This window comes from Eumetopias jubatus, unplaced genomic scaffold, assembly GCF_037043125.1.
Source record: "Eumetopias jubatus isolate StellerSeaLion01/CBP00866 unplaced genomic scaffold, mEumJub1_p1.0 scaffold_5, whole genome shotgun sequence".
In the NCBI taxonomy this organism is placed as follows: Eukaryota; Metazoa; Chordata; class Mammalia; order Carnivora; family Otariidae; genus Eumetopias; species Eumetopias jubatus.
Window position 1 is genome coordinate 459,219 of NW_028274811.1, and position 17,913 is coordinate 477,131.

General features: G+C 51.7%; 1 protein-coding gene and 1 long non-coding RNA gene across 2 annotated transcripts in view; one reads left to right on the forward strand and one right to left on the reverse strand.

Moving 5' to 3' along the window:
- LOC148164233 (uncharacterized) overlaps positions 1 to 17,913 on the forward strand; it is a 59,398-nt gene that overhangs the window by 12,381 nt on the left and 29,104 nt on the right. The window contains exon 2 of the long non-coding RNA XR_015768152.1: positions 3,437 to 3,545. This is a non-coding gene — a long non-coding RNA (uncharacterized LOC148164233). The remainder of the gene's footprint in view (positions 1 to 3,436; positions 3,546 to 17,913) is intronic.
- On the reverse strand, positions 1,522 to 14,401 carry LOC114201211 (H-2 class I histocompatibility antigen, Q10 alpha chain-like). The gene is given in 7 exon segments (XM_028093772.2): positions 1,522 to 2,070; positions 2,184 to 2,459; positions 4,602 to 4,717; positions 4,719 to 4,875; positions 5,151 to 5,411; positions 11,001 to 11,108; positions 14,138 to 14,401. Coding segments are annotated over 7 exon segments (1,245 nt in total). The 5' UTR covers positions 14,187 to 14,401; the 3' UTR covers positions 1,522 to 1,792.

The window sequence follows — 17,913 nt, forward strand, 5'->3', positions numbered from 1 at the left end:
CAAAACCTTATTAATACAGGTCCACAAGTCCTTATGTGAAACACTTCGGGCCAGATATATTTAAGAATTTAGAATTCTTTGGGTTTTAGAAAGTGCCAAGGTGCAGATGCTGAACATTACATAACATCTCCAGAGGTTGTCTGGGGTGACACAATGTAACCAAACACATCAATACTTCTGTGGAAAATTGTGAAAAGGCGCAATGGCCCACAGATAGCCTCATTTCACTTCAGGTTGGGTTTTGATGCCAAAATCAGGAAGGAACTTCTGGTTTGGGGTTTTGGATTTCAGAACCGCAGATAAGGGATTGCAGACCTGGACTTCCATGCCCATTTCCAGAATGGCACAGTGGCGGTGCAATGGTGAGGTGCCCTGACTGTAGCCAGACTTCCTGGCCTCCCTCCTGGCTGCAGCATGGACCAGCTGTAGGACCTTGGGCTTCCACTTCCTTTCCTGTAGCACAGGATTATTAATTCTCCCGCCCAGGTGTGCCATGAGGATTGAACAGCTTAGTACCTGTAAAGTGCTCAGAACCCTGTTTTATACCCATGGATCATGATGGCATTACGAGGAGAGGCAGACAGACATCTAAGACACATTTTCAGTACAATCAGATAGTTTGGAGCTCCCTGCTGTGGCCCTTCAGGCCACCAGGGCAGATGAATCTTTTCTTAGTATCACAAATCTTTCACATCCTTGGTCTTGGGGCCTCCCAGGGCTGCAGACATGAAGGTTTCAGAAGTCCCAGAAGAGGCTCTGTCATACCTTGGGGTCCTCCAGAGAGGTGGAGGGGGCCTTGCCCTATGAGAGGCCCAGCCTTGTGTCCTTTATGATGGTGGAGTGGTCCCGTTGCTGTGGCTCTGGAGTTCCCTCCCCTTGCACATCAGATGGCCACGAGACTGGAACTGCTTTCTGAATAAACAAAAATGTGTGCTCCCCAGGAGATTCTTGTTCACAAGGGAGATGTGGGGTTTCTACTCCACTGAGAATTCAGAGGTGAGGCTGGACCTTCCCCAGACATACCCTTAACAAGAATCTTTTTTTTTTTTTTTTAGATTCTTATTTATTTGACAGAGAGACACAGCGAGAGAGGGAACACAAGCAGGGGGAGTGGGAGAGGGAGAAGCAGGCTTCCCGTGGAGCAGGGAGCCCGATGTGGGGCTCGATCCCAGGACCCTGGGATCATGACCTGAGCCGAAGGCAGACGCTTAACGACTGAGCCACCCAGGCGCCCCCCTTAACAAGAATCTTAACAAGCATTTCCACAGGACAAGGTGAAACTCCTCTTTCCCTTATTGTAAAACTTCAAACCATCCAAAAGGACAGGATGGAAAATTCTGACCATATCATTTCCCATCCTAACGGGCCCCTGGGCAGCTGTCCCTCTGAATTTGTCCTCATCCACAGAAAGATACCACCCACACACAGACCCTCACCCCCTCACCCCACACACCTCCTCATACACCCTCACCCCCTACACACCTGCATGTACATCATGGACCCCCTCCCCCTCATGCTCCCAGAACCACACACCCTCACCACCCCCAACACTTTAATCACCTTTACAAAAGAAAATATACATACACACAAGAGCACACTTATACAAAGAGGCAGGCATTTGGCCACTTCTTCCAGATGCCAGCAGATGGGGTCAGGATGCTGCCCCCATAACTCCTTGACTGTTAGGCAGAGGTGGGGTCCTGGGTCCCCACCTTCCATTCCCTCTCCCCCTCCAGGGCCTTTCCAAGGTCAGGCCTAGTGGTCTTCCCTGGCTGTGGGATCCGCGGTGTCCTCAGGACAATATATGGCTATGGGGTGGGGATACTTGGGCTTTTCCATAGATGGGGGACAGGGGCTCGAGAGTAGTTGCTCCTCCCCAGGATGGGAGCAGAGCATTTCTCCCTACAGGGGTTGTCCAGCTGTGAGGGCCTTCCACCCCTGTTTTTCTTCCCCGCCTATCTTGAGAGTACTGCTTGATGAAGAGCAACACTCCAGCCATTGGCAAGAAAGTGATGGTGAAGATGGTGGAGATAAGCACAGCACTGGTTATCCACGGATGAGAGGGTGCTTCTGCGGAAGGCAGAGAAAAGGGGGCACCAGCCTCAGGCCATGGGACTATCTCTGGGTACCCTGGCACCGTCCCCTGCTCCTCCTCATGCTCTCTGCCAAACCCAGCTCCTCACCCCAGGCCACAGTGAGAATACGGTTCAGGCTAGAGTGCTGCACATGGCAAGTGTACCGGTCCTCCATCCTGGCGGCCGCCCGCACCACCACCCACGTCTGGTAGGTGCCATCTCCACTGGGGCGTGTCTCCACATACTCAGTCTCTAGAACCAGCTCCTCCTCGCCCAGCCACCAGCTCAGTGAGATGTCCCGTGGGTAGAAGCCCCGGGCCCAGCATTTCAGTGTGATGCCCCCATCCTGGGCTGTGTGTCTTGTCACCTGCACTGTGGGCGGCTCTGCAGAGAGAGGTCGAGGGAGGAAGGCTGGTGAGAGGCTGCTCTCTGCCCATTTCCTTGTGCTTGATCCTGGGCTCCCCTAGCATCTTCCAGGGTGGAGGATAGGGAGGAGATGGAGACAAGGTCTCTCTCCAGGTAAGGCATTCAACCAATGTTTAAGGAAGGGATGACCCATTGCCAACCATCCCAAAGGGGCACAATCCTGTGACTTCCTGCCCCCAAGCTCCAGGGAGGTTCTGGGTGGGACTGTTGGGTCCTATGTTGACAACCCCCTCCTTCCCACAGAAACCCTATGGGCTTTTTTTTTTTTTTAAGATTTTATTTGACAGAGAGAGACATAGAGAGAGGCGGAACACAAGCAGGGGGAGTAGGAGAGGGAGAAGCAGGCTTCCCGCTGAGCAGGGAGCCCAGTGCGGGGCTTGATCCCAGGACCCTGAGATCATGACCTGAGCCGAAGGTGGATGCTTAATGACTGAGCCACCCAGGTGCCCTGAAACCCTATGGTTTTCTCAGAGACTTCTTTACATACGTCCATGACTTCTTGCACATAGTAGGTGCCTAACAAAAGGTTGAGTGAAGGCAAGAATGATGGTCCTTCCCTCACTTTGGAAGGAGGTGGTCACGAGGGTAGCTCTGGAGTCAGACACCCTGAAATTACAGCCTAGCCTGACCCCTGTCCACAATCTCCCAGTCCCTCAGGGCCTGATGGGGATTCTTTGTTCTTTTCTCTCAGGGTTGTCCCAAATGACATCATCCAGGTGTGACAGTTCATTTTATGTGTCAACTTTACTGGGCCACATGGTGCCTAGCCCTTTGGTCAGTCACTCTTCTGGGTGAGATTCTCATTTGAATCAGTAGATGCAGTAAAGCAGATTGCTCTCCCCAGTGTGAGTGGGCCCCATGCAATCACTTGAGGATCAGAACAGGACAAAAAGTCCCAGTCTTAAGAGGGAACTCCTCTGCCTGATCTCTTGCAGCTGGGGCATCAGTCTTTTCGTGTCTATGGACTCAAACCGAAATTTTGGCTCTCCTGGGTCTCCATCTTGCCAACTGCAGATCTCGGAACTCCCGATCCTCCACAGTCACGTGAGCTAATTCCTTAAATATGTCTCCTTCTCTCTCTCTCCACATCCTGTTGGTTCTGTTTCTGTGGAGATTCCTGACTAATCCACCAGGTGATAGGTATATAATATCCCCTGGTGCTGGATGAGAGCTCAACACAATCATTTAAGACACCAGTATGGTGCTTCTGGGAGGCAGGGGCTATTGTGACCATCCCTGTAATACTGACAAGGACACTGAGGCACAGAAAGGGCAAGTGACTTGCCCAAGGTCCACAGCCAGCAAGTCTTGGAGCCAGGATGTGGATCTGGAGGCTAGGCTCCAGTGCCTGAGCTCTGACCCACCACACTCTGCTCTCATAAACACATCTCTTGATGTTATTTGCCCTGCTTTCCCTTCAAGGAACGTCCTCCCCATTGCCTCAGCTGATTCACATCCTGCCACTCAGTCACCAGATGTCCATGGTGTATTGGGTACTCTGACCAGCCCGACCCGCTAGCAGCCAGTGAGGCCTCTGCTGCAGCACCCCCAAGCACCCACCTTCCCTGGTGGCCACCCCAGACCTTGTATTTCCAGCCCGCTGGCTGGAGTCAGGACAAGTATAGGATGCACCTAGAATTTGAGGAGCATGTTTAGCATGAGGGGTGTGTGGGGGCAGAGGGGCAAAGGGCCTCAGCTTCCCTGGCAGTCCCCAGTAGTCCAGGGACTGGCCTAGTGAGGGATGCTATCCCCTAGGGCCTGAGGTCCATTTCTGAAGGAGAACCACAGGATGTTAAACCCCCAGAGGGCCTTATGAGCCACCTAGTTTAACCTACTCTGGATGAATAAAATGAGGCCAAGAATCAGGGCCTCATTTACCAAGACCACAGTGTGGTCCACCTCACCTGGAATGAGGGCCCGAGGTCGAGGCTTCTGTCCTGCTCTACATGAGAAAGCCCTTGGCTAGTCGGCCTTCTTTCTGGGGCTCAGTGGGCTTATCTGAGCCAGGGGAACACAGTCTGCCTCCTCACCGCCCCTCCCCCCCAGACTCTCGAGCACAGGAGTGTGGGCCCCTCTGTGTGGCCACAGGCTGCACCTTACCTTTCCGGGTGAGGCTCTGGCCTCCCAGCTCCAGGTACCTGCACAGGGAAAAGAGGCAGAGGCCTTCCAGGTAGGCCTTGTCATACTCAGCATAGCAGTGCTCTGTCTCCCACCAGCTTGGTCCACACAGCTGCAGGTTTGGCTGACACCCAGCTCAGAGTCTCCAGGTCCAGGGACAGGTGGTCCTGACCATCAAAGCCAAACTGCCAGAAGCTGCTGGTATGGCCGTCTTCCCTGATCTCACAGCCGAACATCCGCTGAGTGCTGTGCATGCCTGTGCACGTGGGCGAGAAGGCTGCAGTTTGCATGGGCTATGGGGTGGATCCCTGAGAGCCGGAGAGAAGCCCAGCACCCACGGGTGTTTCCGAAGGGTGGGGAGCAGGGTGGCGGCATTTAAAAAAACAAATGCTCCCCGGGTAATTGTCATGAGCAGCCAGGGCTGAGAAGCCTGTTGGGCCTCTCACAGGAGGACACTTGAGTTCATAACTAGAGTCTGCATGCAGAGTGTGAAGGAAGGAGGAGGTGGGGCAGTAGGAGCCTCTCACGTACCACTGCTCTGGTTGTGGTAGCCCATCACAGTCCACATCTCCACCTGCTGCACCTTTCCCCAGGCTCTCTGCTTCTGGGTCTCTGTCTCCCAGTACTGGGCGTCCATGGTTGCCATCCACGGGGCCTGGGGCTTGGCCCTGTCCACACGACTGTTGTAATGGATGAAGGGCTGGTCGTCCACGTAGCCTATAGCCAGAAACTGGGGAAGGCCCGGGCCTGGCTCTGACAGGGCCAGGTAGTGGTAGTGGAGAGAGTGTGTCCCTGTGAAGACACGAAATAGTCAGGCTCACATGCACTGCCAGGGATTGGCACCATGGGCTGGTGTGACTGATGGGGACAGCAGTGGAAACCTATCCAGATTGGCACCATGGGCTGGTGTGACTGATGGGGACAGCAGTGGAAACCTATCCAGAGTATTTGCCATCAGTAAGAGCAAGAACTGGGGATTTCAGTTAAAAATATAAGGGTATCCAAATAGTTTAAATAAACAGTTAATCAATCAAACATCGAGGCCAAAGTTCATATGCTAAGGCCTGTGGACTTTATTTCTATTTCTAGGAAGTTTTCCACCCCCACTTCCCCCCCCCCCAACCCCACTCAGGGTTTACTTACTTATACTTTACACTCTTCTCTGTAAGTGTGATTATCTGGTTTCCCATCTCACAATTAAAAAGGTATGATAAAAAAAAATTGGTTGTTTGGCAGCTTAATTTCTGTGGAATTATTCATTCTCCAGAGATACCTGATAAAGCAGGGCCATCATTCCTAGCTTGAACCATTGCTGCCAAGTTGGTTGCATCTTGACTCCATTCCCTGCTCCCTCCTGTTCCTACACCAGACATTGCTAGTCATCTCTTCTGTTTAAGTCCAAATGCTGCCTCAAGGTTTGTTCTCCACCATCTCTAGAAGCACCAGCTTATCCATTCAACTTGGTGCTGGAGATGAAATCTATTTAGCAGCTCGCCCTGACTCCAGCTATGAAAACAAGTGCTGTACCTTTAAAAAACCTACCCCACCTTTCTCAGAGGTTCACCCACAGCTCACTCCTTCACTTTCTTTCTTTTTCTCTTTCTTTCTTCCTTTTTTCCAAGTAGGCTCCAAACTGGAGCCCAATGCTGGACTTGAACTCATGACTCTGAGATCAAGACCTGAGCTGAGTTCAGGGGTCTGATGCTTAACCGACTGAGCACCCAGGGGCCCCTCCCTTACTTCATTTTTTTTAAAAAAAGGTTTTGCTCCGGGCCCCTGGGTGGCCTGCTCAGCTCCCTGCTGCCTTTCAAGGCCTACATGCCTACTCACAACTCCCAGCCCAGGAGCACCCCCACTAATCTTAACTCAGTGGTTTGCAAGGAAACAGAATCCTGAGAGTCCGTCATTTCCCCGGAGGCCCACACCAGCCCAGGCCTGATGTCAGCCCTTCACTCACTTCCTACATTGATCCCTCTCACCTCACATAAGATTTCACCAGTGCAAGAAGAGTCTCCTCGTCCTTTTCCTAAGGACACAGAGTTGGTGTGATTGGCCCCATTCCACAGAGGGAATCTGATTCTCCCTCTGCCCCTCACCCCGCTTGTGCTCTCATTCTCTCTCAAATAAATAAACAAAATAGGTTTTACTCAAATGCTACTTTCTCAGTGAATCCTTCCTTGCCTACTCTATTAAATATTTACATTCCCAGCACTCCCCCTCGTGTTTTCTCTAGAGCATTACCACCACATAGAGAATATGCACTTTTACCTCGTTCTCTTTTTTTTTTTTTTAATTTTCTTGTTAGAGAGGGAGAGAGCACAAGCAGGGGGAGCTGCAGGCTCCCAGCTGAGTAAGGAGGCCGATGCGGGACTCGATCCCAGGACGCTGGCGCTGGGATCGTGTGACCTGAGCCAAAGGCAGACGCTTAACCCACTGAGCCATCCAGGTGTCCCTACCTGTTTCTCTTGTTAATAGTCTGTCTCTCCCCTGTAATGTCAGTTCCCCAAGGGCAGAGATTCCTTCTTTCCCAGCCTAGAACAGCTTCTGACACACAGTGGATACTCAACATTTGAATATTCAAATGTGAAAGGAGTCAAGCCCATCTCCACCCTCACAGCTCCGTTTAAGCTCCACTGCAGCCACAGCAAACTGCCCCGGCCCTTTGTACCTGCAGTTCCTTCTGCCCCAGGCTGCTCCCTCTCTTCTCTCAGCCAATGCCCCTCATCCCTCAGGTTGCAGCTCAGGTGTCCCTTCCTCCAAGAAACCCTGCTGCTTCCACCCTGACATCCCTCAGAGCAGTCTCTGCTCCCTGTGAAACTGTTCCATGGGGTGGGCAATACATTGGACTGTGTCACCACTGTTTCCACAGGTCTTGGGGAGAAAGAACATCATGCTTGGCACACAGTGGATACTGCCGGCATTTATCGAGTTGGACAAAAAACAAGAGCATGAAAGGCAAGGATGATGATCACAGCTGTCATTTTTGGAGAGTGACTGCTCTGTGCTCTGCACCAGTCTAACTGCTTTTCATTCATTATCCCAGTTGATCCTTAGTATAAACCTAAGATGTTGGTGTGACTGGCCCCATTCCACAGATGAAGGAACTGAGAGGCCCAGGGGAGGGTGAGTACAGTACCCAAAGCCATGCACTAGAAAGAGACGAGCCTGGATTCTCTCCCCAGAGCCTGCTTTTTCTAAGCTTAGGAGAAGGATGAGGAGCTTTCTTCTTGCACTGGTGAAATCTTATGTGAGGTGAGAGGGATCAATGCAGGAAGTGAGTGAAGGGCTAACATCAGGCCTGGACTGGTGTGGGCCTCCGGGGAAATGACAGACTCTCAGGATTCTGTTTCCTTGCAAACCACTGAGTTAAGATTAATGGGGGTGCTCCTGGGCTGGGAGTTGTGAGTAGGCATATAGGCCTTGAAAGGAACAGAGGCTATGGCTTCTCTATGCTAAGGTGACCGACCACCTGCTCCTTGGCTCCGATCTGCAGCAGCTGTCTGTCCTGGATGTGAGGGAGGGCAAAGAGCCTGTGTCCTTGGGTAGTTGCCTCCTGGGTGGTGGGGAAGCCATGCATGTATGTTGTATGTTCTGTCCTGTCTCCTCCTCAGCTAAGGGCGCATGGTGTGGTAGGCTGAATTCTGGGCCCCTAACATATCCCAAACCTATGAATGTTACCTTATATGGTGACAGGGATTTTGTAGATGTGATTAAATTAGGAATCTTGAGATGGAGAGATTATCCTGGATTGTCTAGGTAGGCCCTGAATGTGTCATTATGAAAGGGGACAGAGGGACACTCCATGACTACCAGAGAAGGGGATGGGAAAATGGAACAGAGAAAGAGGCAGGAAGGTGCCACGAGCCAAGGAATGCAGCTCTAGAAGCTGGAAAAGGCAAAGAAACGGGTTCTCCCTGAGAGCCTCTGTAGGGAACTGTCCCGCGGCACCTTAGTTTCAGCCCAGAGAAGCCCATTTTGGACTTCTGACCTCCAGAACTCTAGGAGAATATGTTGTCCTTAAGCTACTAAGTTGTGGTCCCCTTGTTATAGCAGCTATAGAAAACAAATGCACATACTATGAGACCAAAGTCTGTTGTGTCTTGTGAGTTCAGTGGACAATTCAAACCCAGGAGCCCTGGATGTCCTGCTATCCTGAAACAGAGAGAAGGATGCACAGTCTGGGAAGAAGGATGTCCTCTGAAAGCTGTGCTTCAATGGCCAGTTACTTCTGGTTAAAAATGAAGGGAAGTCTATCCATGTCTTATTTTGTAAAGTTACAAAATAGTTCTAAAGCACTTAGGTGCTGGGCCCTGTCCCAAGCACTTTATGAAATTTTGGTTCTGTTAACCCTCATAACAATTTTACTGGGCAGGTACTATTGTGCCAATCTATGACCAATGCGGAAACTGAGGCCCAAAGAGGCAAAATCACCTGCCAAGTAGCGGAAAGCAGGGCCAGACTGCACACCCGGATTCTCAAGATGTCCCCTGGCCTGCACCTGCCCTTTAGTGAACCCACGAAGGGTTGACACTATATGGCTGGCTGGGGACACACAAGCAGCCCTCTCCCCATGGCATCTCCCCACTCTCTGCCCTCCACAGACACCACCTTGGACATGGTTTCAATGGGCTCAGCTCTGCCCAGCCTTGCCCATATGGCCAGGCGGGGCCCTCCCTGTGGCCCCATTCAGCAAGTACTTTCTGAGCACCTGCTGTTTATCTGGCCCTCTCGGAGACCCTGAGGATGCTGGGAAAGCAGAAGAACTACAACTGCCTGCTTTTAGGCAGCTTCCATGAATGTAGGATAAGCAAGATAAATGAATAAAATGTATGACAGGCTGGCCAGCAATAAATTCTGAGGGGGGGAAAAAAATAAAGGAGAGACATACAAAGTATTAGGGGTGGGGTTTAAAATTTTAGATAGAATGGACGGGGAAGCCCCCCTCCCCAAGGAAACTCCTGAATAAAGACCTAAAGGAGCCAGCCGTGTAAAGGTCTAGGAGAGAGCATTCCGGGTCTGCAGAAGGGAAAGCCATTGGAAAGGTCCTGGGGCAGTAGTATTCTTCTGGTGTTCTGAGGCTTTTGCAGTAACATGGGAGAAAAATAAAATGGTGGTGTGACTCAGTAGCTGTAGGTGATAGCAGTAGGGGTGAAAGAAGGGGTTGAATCCCAAATCCTTCCTAGGCTTGTCCAAATGGTGCCTGGAATGGCCTGGATACAGCCTCTGGCCTACCCCTTCCTGCCATGGGGGCTCTGGTTTCTGGCATCGGCTCTGCTTTGGACTTTTTCACCCATGGTCTACACCTTGGCATCTGGTGCCCATCCTGGGAATTGGAACTATTCAAAGACAAGTTCATGATTGTGGCCCCCTCATTCAGCTGGCTTCCAGGTACTGCTTCCCACATACCCAGTGAGGGGGCCACCATCCCTGAAAATCCCACTGCTGTCTACTCTGCCCACTAGATGGTCCTGGGAAACCAGTTTGCTCTCTGTGGGGGCTCACAGGCTGCCCACACCTGTCTTTTTGCTCCAGCAGAACAGTTTGAGCTGGGACTAGATTCCTCCTTGCTAACTGGATCCAGGAGGGATCCTCATGCCTGGGGCTCCAGCCCAGAGTGAGGAATCATCAGGCTACCTCTGTAGTTTTGGAGGAAACACCCCTGCCAGCCTGGAGTCAGTGCCAGGCACGGTGCGACCACAGCAGGAGGAAGTGGGGGCCACATGGCAGATGTCCCAGAGGAATCTGCTCATGCTGTGACATGGCCTAAGTGGCCACATGCCCTTTGCTGCCTCAGGCCCCGTGTCATCAGCCACCCTTTCTTCCCTCACTGCTGCGTCCTGGTCACTGGGCCACATCGCCAGCCCCACAAAAAGGGGCAGTCCTGCCCAGCCTCCCTCTTTCTCTGACTGGTGGGAGAGGGAGGTGCCCCACCCCTTTCCTACAATCCATGTGGCATTGCCATTGTCTAGCTGTGTGGCCTTGTTCCACAGCTCCAGGCTTTGATTTCTTCATCTGTAGGTGAGGACAATTGTTTGACCTGGTCCACAGTGCTGGAGCATTCAGCGAGGTAATAAACATAAAGAAGTGTAGGCACGAAGGAAGGGTTCTGCAGACATCATTTACTTAGCCTGTCTGGAAGGGAGAGGTGGGCATGGGGAAAAGAGAGCTGGAGTGTGTGTGTTGGGGGGGGTGAGGGTGGGGAAAGATACCTGAGTGAAGAAGCCCCCTGGGGCACCCTCCAGAGGGTCTGGTCTCTGTGCACCCCACCTGAGCAAAGGCAGTCTACCAGATTCCCAGACTGTGGAGATGCCCTCCTGCATGCTGGGGGCTCCTGGCCTCTGCCATCTTGCCCCCCTTTTCAGCAGGTAGGCAGTGCCTTACCTCCAGGCCATGGCTTGTTTTCTAACTTCAGGTTGGCTAGTTCTGCCATCACCACCTTCGCTAAGGAAGCCGGGCTATCGGCCACCACAGGCAGCCCCCAAGGAGACTCTGCAAAGGGGAAATGGAAAAGGAAAATATGAATCTCAAGGCATAAATACCCTACACATCCTTGTCTCTGCTTAGAGGGATGGTATGAAATGACAAAGAGAGGCATATTGGAAGGGAGGAGGGACGTGGGAGCCCTGTCTCAGGATTGCCTGGAAACTTCTCTAGCACGGGGTATAAAACCAACAGGGCTGAGTTCTGGGTCTTGGTGCCAGAGCTTTAGAATTATTGACTCATGGCATTTTTACTGCATTCCTGTGAGGTAGGCCCTGACTCTTCCCACTTAAGAGGGAAGCCGGGACTGGGTTGCCTCTTCCTCTGCCAGAGGTTCTCCAGCTCCAGCCCCTCCTGGCAGCTTTGACACTTCTGCTATTGATAAATTTAGTTGGTTTGGAGGGAAGAGGAGAGGATACTAGCAGGCATTGAAACCTCCCAGGTGATGCTCATATGCTACCAGGTGGAGAACCCATGCCCTCTTGGTTCTGCCTGGTCCTGCCCAGCTCTGTCCACTTGCTCAGCTGTGTCCTTGCAATATTACCCACTTGGCAAACAGCTGTTGAGCACCTACTACAAGCCAGGCACTGAGCTAGGTGGGGGTGTATATGGGGACAGAAATAAACCAAGACAGTCATGGGCCTGAAAAACCTCAGGTCTGACAGGGAGGATGTAATTGAACAAATAAATAAGTAGGTCCAATAAGGTGAGTGGGGCTGATGAGTGCCGTGGTGCAGGAAGTCCCAGGCATCAGGAACACACCGGGGTGGGAAGGTGTTGGAGTCAGGGGCCTTATAGGCTGAAACCTGAAGGGGACCTCACCAAGCTGTGAGTTACGAGGCAGTGGGGTGGGTAAGGAGGGAAGAACATTCTAGGCTAGTGAATCTAGTGTGGTTCCAGGACCAGCTGCATCAGCATCACCTGGGAACTTGCTAGAAATGCGAATTCGCAGGACCCAACCTAGCCCTACTGAATCCGGAGCTCTGAGGGTGGGGTCCAGCTTTCTGTAGTTCAACAAGCCCTCTGGGTGATTCTAAAGTTTGAGCCACTTCAAACTTCCCTGCTGCAGCACTCATGATATCTGCCCCATGAAAGCCACTTCCTAACTCCCTAGCTTCTGAAGGGAAAGCCTTGCATCCGGGAGTGTTGTGAGGGGCCTGCCCCAAACCCCTGGCTACCTCCCCTCCATGTGCCATCTCTCTCCTGCAGTTGGGTACATCCCAGGGTTATCTCTCCACTCCTTCCCTCCTCCTTGGCTTGGGGTCCCCACTCCCTAGGTCAGCCCCAGCCATTCCCTCCATAAGGAGACGGGGCCTATGTGCAAACACCCATGACCATCCCTGCCACACAGAATTGGAATCACCTGTATGCCCCTATATTATGCCCAGGGAGGGTTGGGGGGACTGTATGAACCTGAAAACCAATAGAGTCTTGGCCCAGAGACACAGTGGCCCATGCCCCATGGGGTCCTGTCCCAAGGACCAAACTCTCCCCCAATCTTTCCAGACATCCAAGGTGATTCTCCTTCAAATGTTTTCCATGGGCGCTGAGGGCTGAATCCTCCCCTAGGTCCATCCTGTTGACTTCAGGAGCCTCAATTTGGAGGGAAAAAAGAACATCTTTACTTTCACTAAGGCTGAAATTTAGCCTTTCTCCTATGGTGAAGGCAGCAAAGCTCAGCAGGATTAGCAGAACCCCTGCTTTGGATTTGGACAGAAGCCACAGGTGCTTTTGAATCACATGACAGTTGGTGCACACACCTGGACATATGCTTTACTCTAATTCCCAATTCTGGGAATGGTTGCTATTTGGTGCATTATTTAACGTGTTAACTTAGAAGCACACATACTACATCTCACACATTTATATTTCTAGTTAAAAAGTTTTAGTAGCTTTATAGAAACGTAACTAGATTCCTTCGTAATCCTATGTATTTCTATTTATTTATGTTTGTTTATTTAGAGAGCACGCTAGCGCGGGAGGGGCAGAGAGCGAGAGTGAGAATTTTAAACAGGCTCCACCTCACACTCAGCGGGGAGCCTTACGGGGGGCTCCATCTCCTGACCTGAACCGAAATCAAGAGTCCGAAGCTTAACCCACTGAACAACCCAGACGCCCCCCCGGTCAAATGTATTTCATTTGATGCATTAAAAACATTCTGAGACCGGGTCCAAAGCATAAAAAAGGTCAAGAACTCCGACTTCAGATCCTGCCAGGAAGCGTCCTCTCTGCGCCCTAGTTTAAATCTGTAAATAGTAGTAAATCGAGGATTGTTCTGTGAGTTGAAATGGCTTCTTGTATGTGAAGCACTTAGAACAGCTTGGAGCGAGGGTGACCAGCTACTGTTACTGCTGTGACGGTGTACACTTCCGCATGTGTGCTAAGTGTTCCGGTATCTGTGTGGCCGGGAGGAGCGGTGCCCCAGGGAATCCAGGATGAGGTCAGCCTCAGGTACCAATGCCAGAAGAATTAAAACTAGGAAAGAATGGAAATTCCGGGCCAGGTCAGAGAAATCCTCATGGCACCTACTCCCCCAACACCCACTGCAACTCGGAAGTGCCTCGCCACGCCTCCAGGGACGCCCACCATGAAGGGCGGGCACTGACCGAGCTAGCTGGCAGCGGACGCGCCAGCCCTCTCAGATTTCTGCCCCCCACAGAGCTTTCCTAAGGACCTTCCTGGAGGACCCAGCCCCAGGAACCGAGCGGCGTCCTACGGAGGGGGTGCCACGGGGACCCCCGAGGAGCTACGGCATCGGCTGCGTCCAGGCCGGGATCACGGCCAGCCCTCCGCTTCCCGCCGGCTTCCGGCAGGACTCTAAGCCAGATCCGGGTGCCACAGTGGAGGCCGCAAACGGGGGCTCTAACCCAGGGCTCAACGCCACCTGCGATCCTGGGTCTGCTCCCCAGCTCACCATCCCCGGTCCCCAAACCCGGAAGTGGCCTCCGATCGCTCCCTGCCTCCCTTCGCCCCAACCGCGCGCTGGCTGGCGGCCCCTGGGGTTCTGCCCCAGGGCCCCCGCCTCTCCGCCCAGTCACCTGCCGCGCGTTCCGGCACTAGACGAAAAAGCTGCAGGTACAGCAGCATTGTCCGCAGCGGCGTCCAGGCGCGCGCGCTCCCGAGGACCCGCGAGCCCGGGCCAGCCAGCCTGGCGCGCAGCCCCCGGGCGTCGATTATTTCGCAGGAGTCGGTCCTCAGCTGTGGGGCGGGTGGTTTGGAGCTAATCCCGGAGAGCTAGCGCTCAGGTTCGGGAAGGCGGAACACCTGCGACCTCAGGCGGCTCCGCTCGGCTCTGGCTCCGCCCTGCCCCGCCCCTCCCCACGCGGCTGGGCTCGGGCTCCCGCTCCGGCTCCCAAACACCATCGTCAGCCCCCACCCCACAGCTCCCAGATGTCCCCTTTGCTGGGCCTCTGAAGTAGAACCGCCCCCCCCCGCAAATTACATATATGTGTATGAGAAGCAATCTTGTTGGTAATTGTCAAATATAGCTTACAGGATACTTCACTCCCTCATGAAATAAGACCCAGAGGTGGAGCTAACATTACTGTCGTTTGGAAACTTAGGCAGGTGTCTGCAACAAGTATCATGTGATTCGAAAACACCTGTGGTTTCCACTAAGGACGAAAGCACAAGTCTTGCTAGTACTGCTGAGCTTTGCTACCTCCATTCATTAGGGGAAGAACGGCTAAATTTAATAAAGGTTATTTTTCCCGTCCAGGTTCACAGATCCCCTGAATTCTCACCAGGGACCCTCATGTTTTGGATAATAGTTTTCACTTGGGTGGTTTCTGATATTTGAAAATTCATGGGGAGGACTTTGGCAGCCCTTATTGGGGTGCGTTGGGGGAGCGCCTCACCTGTCAGGGGAGGGGCCGAGAATGCCAGAAGTCTACCCTACCGGCTCTTGAAGCCAAGATGCCCATGGTGTCTTGCCAGGCCTTCACCAAAGAAGAAGTCCGATTGTAATGATCTGCGTCGAGAGCTCATTTGTCCCGTTTTAATATTGTCAAAGGAACACTCGCAGAGGATAGAGCAGAGTTGCAAGGAAGGTGGGCATCAAAAAGTCTGGTAACCAAATAAAAATGTTTAAAGAAAAAAAACCTGTAAAATTAATGTTTGCATTGTGATATGATTGTTATAGTCACAATGGTTGTGACATATCTGCAGATTAGCACTGCAAAAATCAAGGAGAAAGTTATTTTTCTAGGCAATCCAGGTTTATTTTGGGGGCCAAACCAAATAGAGCAACCTGGTTAGTCTTGGTGTGTTTCAAGGTATAAAGCAGGATGACCAACTTGTCCTGGCTTTAGCACTGAAAGTTCTGCATCCTGGGGCCCCCTCAGTCCTGGACAAACCAGGACAGTTGGCTGTGGGGAACGATGGGCCTCGTCATAACGACGCAGGCAAATAGCATTTTTGCTTCCACAGTAGACACTGAATCTTCCACGAAGGCGGCTATGCTACAGATGGAAGGGAGGTGGTAGTTTGTATTGTCAGCTACTTTGCTGAGAGTGGCTTACTTCTTGCAGCACTGTGTCCTTACCACAGCTGAGTTCTGGATTGCCCACACAGCACACTTGATCAGTGGCATTGGTAGCTGTTGTATTTATAGACGTTTTGCATATCCATTTAAGGGCCTGACTAATCATTGTTTTCTATATAGTCAAGCCAAACATCTACATATTGAGACATATGTTATGACTGTATTATGATTTAATTGTGAATACTTTTTGTTACAATTAGGGCATTATATTCATTTTAATTTTTAATTCTGTGGGTGTGTAGGTTAAATTATCTTTGGAGTTCCCTTAAGGACAGGAAAAGAGGTTACAAAACCTTTGTGATAAGGAGAGCTTTTCTGGTGGGGCTCAGACACACACCCACACCCACCACAGGTGAAACTTGGACCCTGAGCAGGAAGAAGGACCAGGTAGTGGAAAGTCTCTCAGAGGTGGTGACAGTTGACCCCGGTCCTGACAGAAAGGGTAAGGAAGATGAAGGTAGGATGAAAAGCAGTTTTGGGGGGGGCGCCTGGGTGGCTCAGTTAGTTAAGCGGCCGACTCTTGATTTCAGCTCAGTTCATGATATTAGGGTCCTGGGACTGAGCCCTGCATTGGGCTCTGCACTCAGCGCTGAGTCTGCTTGAGGATTTTTCTTTCCCTCTCCCTCTGCCCCTCCCTCCTACCCCCCACCCACCCACTCATGTACTCTCTCTCTGGAATAAATAAATCTTAGAAAAGACAAGCAGTTTGGGGGAGGTAAATACAGCTATACCTCAAGGCCAGCAGAGAGGTGTGTGGTGAACTAAGCTGCTGGGGAAAGAGAAAGCCATGCATCTGAGCAGGTTGTCAAAGCCCTACCCCAGGAGGCCAGCCTCACGAAGCATCTTCATGGATAGGTCTTTCTGAGAGGTCTGGGAACCCAGCCAGGCATCCTGCTGTGCACTCACTGCTTCCTCTAGGGTAGGCAGTGTCTCTGGAGCTGCTCCTGGGCCCCTCCTGCTTGCCCGTTATTATAGTCTTAGCCCAGAGACACAGTGACCCACTCCCTTGGGGTCTCTTTTCCAGGGACATTGTCCAAACTCTCCCCTATCCCTGGCTCCACTCTCCCCACTGACCTCTTGCTCAGGCATTCAGGGTGATTCTCCTTCAAGATTTTCCCTCAAGGAACTGAGGGCTGAATCTTCCTGTAGGTGCACCTGAGACTTTTAGATCCCAGATCCCTCCCTGTGGTGTAGCTCACCTTTCAGGACTGAGGGCCCAGGCACTGGAGCAGAATCCTAGGCTTACTCCTAGCAGGGTGGGGAGGCTCATCATCAAAGTCAAGTTGTTAAAATCAATTACCTTATAGCTCAAACAGTAAGCTAAAAACAAACCCATTAATAAGATAACCAACAATTCTAAAGTTAGCAATAAAGGCAGGGACAACAATAATTAGTTTTACAGAGTGTACTGGGTCAGGATTTCTGTGGGTGAGGCCTTTCATAGGCTTCTGCAGCACCTGCCAGTCTCTGAGAGACACGGATTCTCTGAGTCCTCTTTTGACTGTCCAAACCCCTTGTTGAAGGAAGAAAGCACCATTCAGAAGCTGAGATGGAAAGCTGAGTCTATTTGGTGCTTAAGCACTTGAGAGCTTGTAAGACACAGTCCCTTTGAGCAAAGCAGAAGTGACCTGATGTAGGTTTTTGGGAAGCATGGTGTCAGGGATTGGGGGATTTTCAGAGTCGAGAGTGTTTATATTCAGTGGTGGCTGATGTGTGTCTGTTGCTGAATGGCCAACTTTCAGAAGTGTGGTCACTGAGGCAAATTGTCGCTGATGGATGATCACACAGCTTGAAAACAGGTTCTGGGGGTTCCATGTGGGAGTTACAAATTCTCATCCTTCACAACCTTTTTGGCTAAGGTGTCATCTACCAATAATAGACTCCTTGGCTAATGTCTTCGCTCCTCTGGCTTGACAGCTGTGAGAGGAGGAAGAAGCATGGAAGACGGCAAGCAGGACACATTTCTCTTAGGTAGTGTCTGCTGGCTCCAGGGAGTGTGGTGCTGTCTACATTTGCCCAAGAGCAGGAGGAAACCACAAAATGCTTGGGGCTAGAGCCCTTGCCCACTCTCATGCCTCTCTCACCTCAGGGTCTACTTAGCCCACCTTTAGAGAAGGATGAGGCAAGAGAAGAAATACTAAAGGTTGTCCAGGTCCACAAGTCAGGAGGGATGCTGGAGGATGGGTGGGGTGGACAGAGAGAAAGGAGTGGAAGTGGATGAGGGCTGCTGGCTGGTGAGGATGTAAAGCTAAAGTGACCTCGTGCTTGATG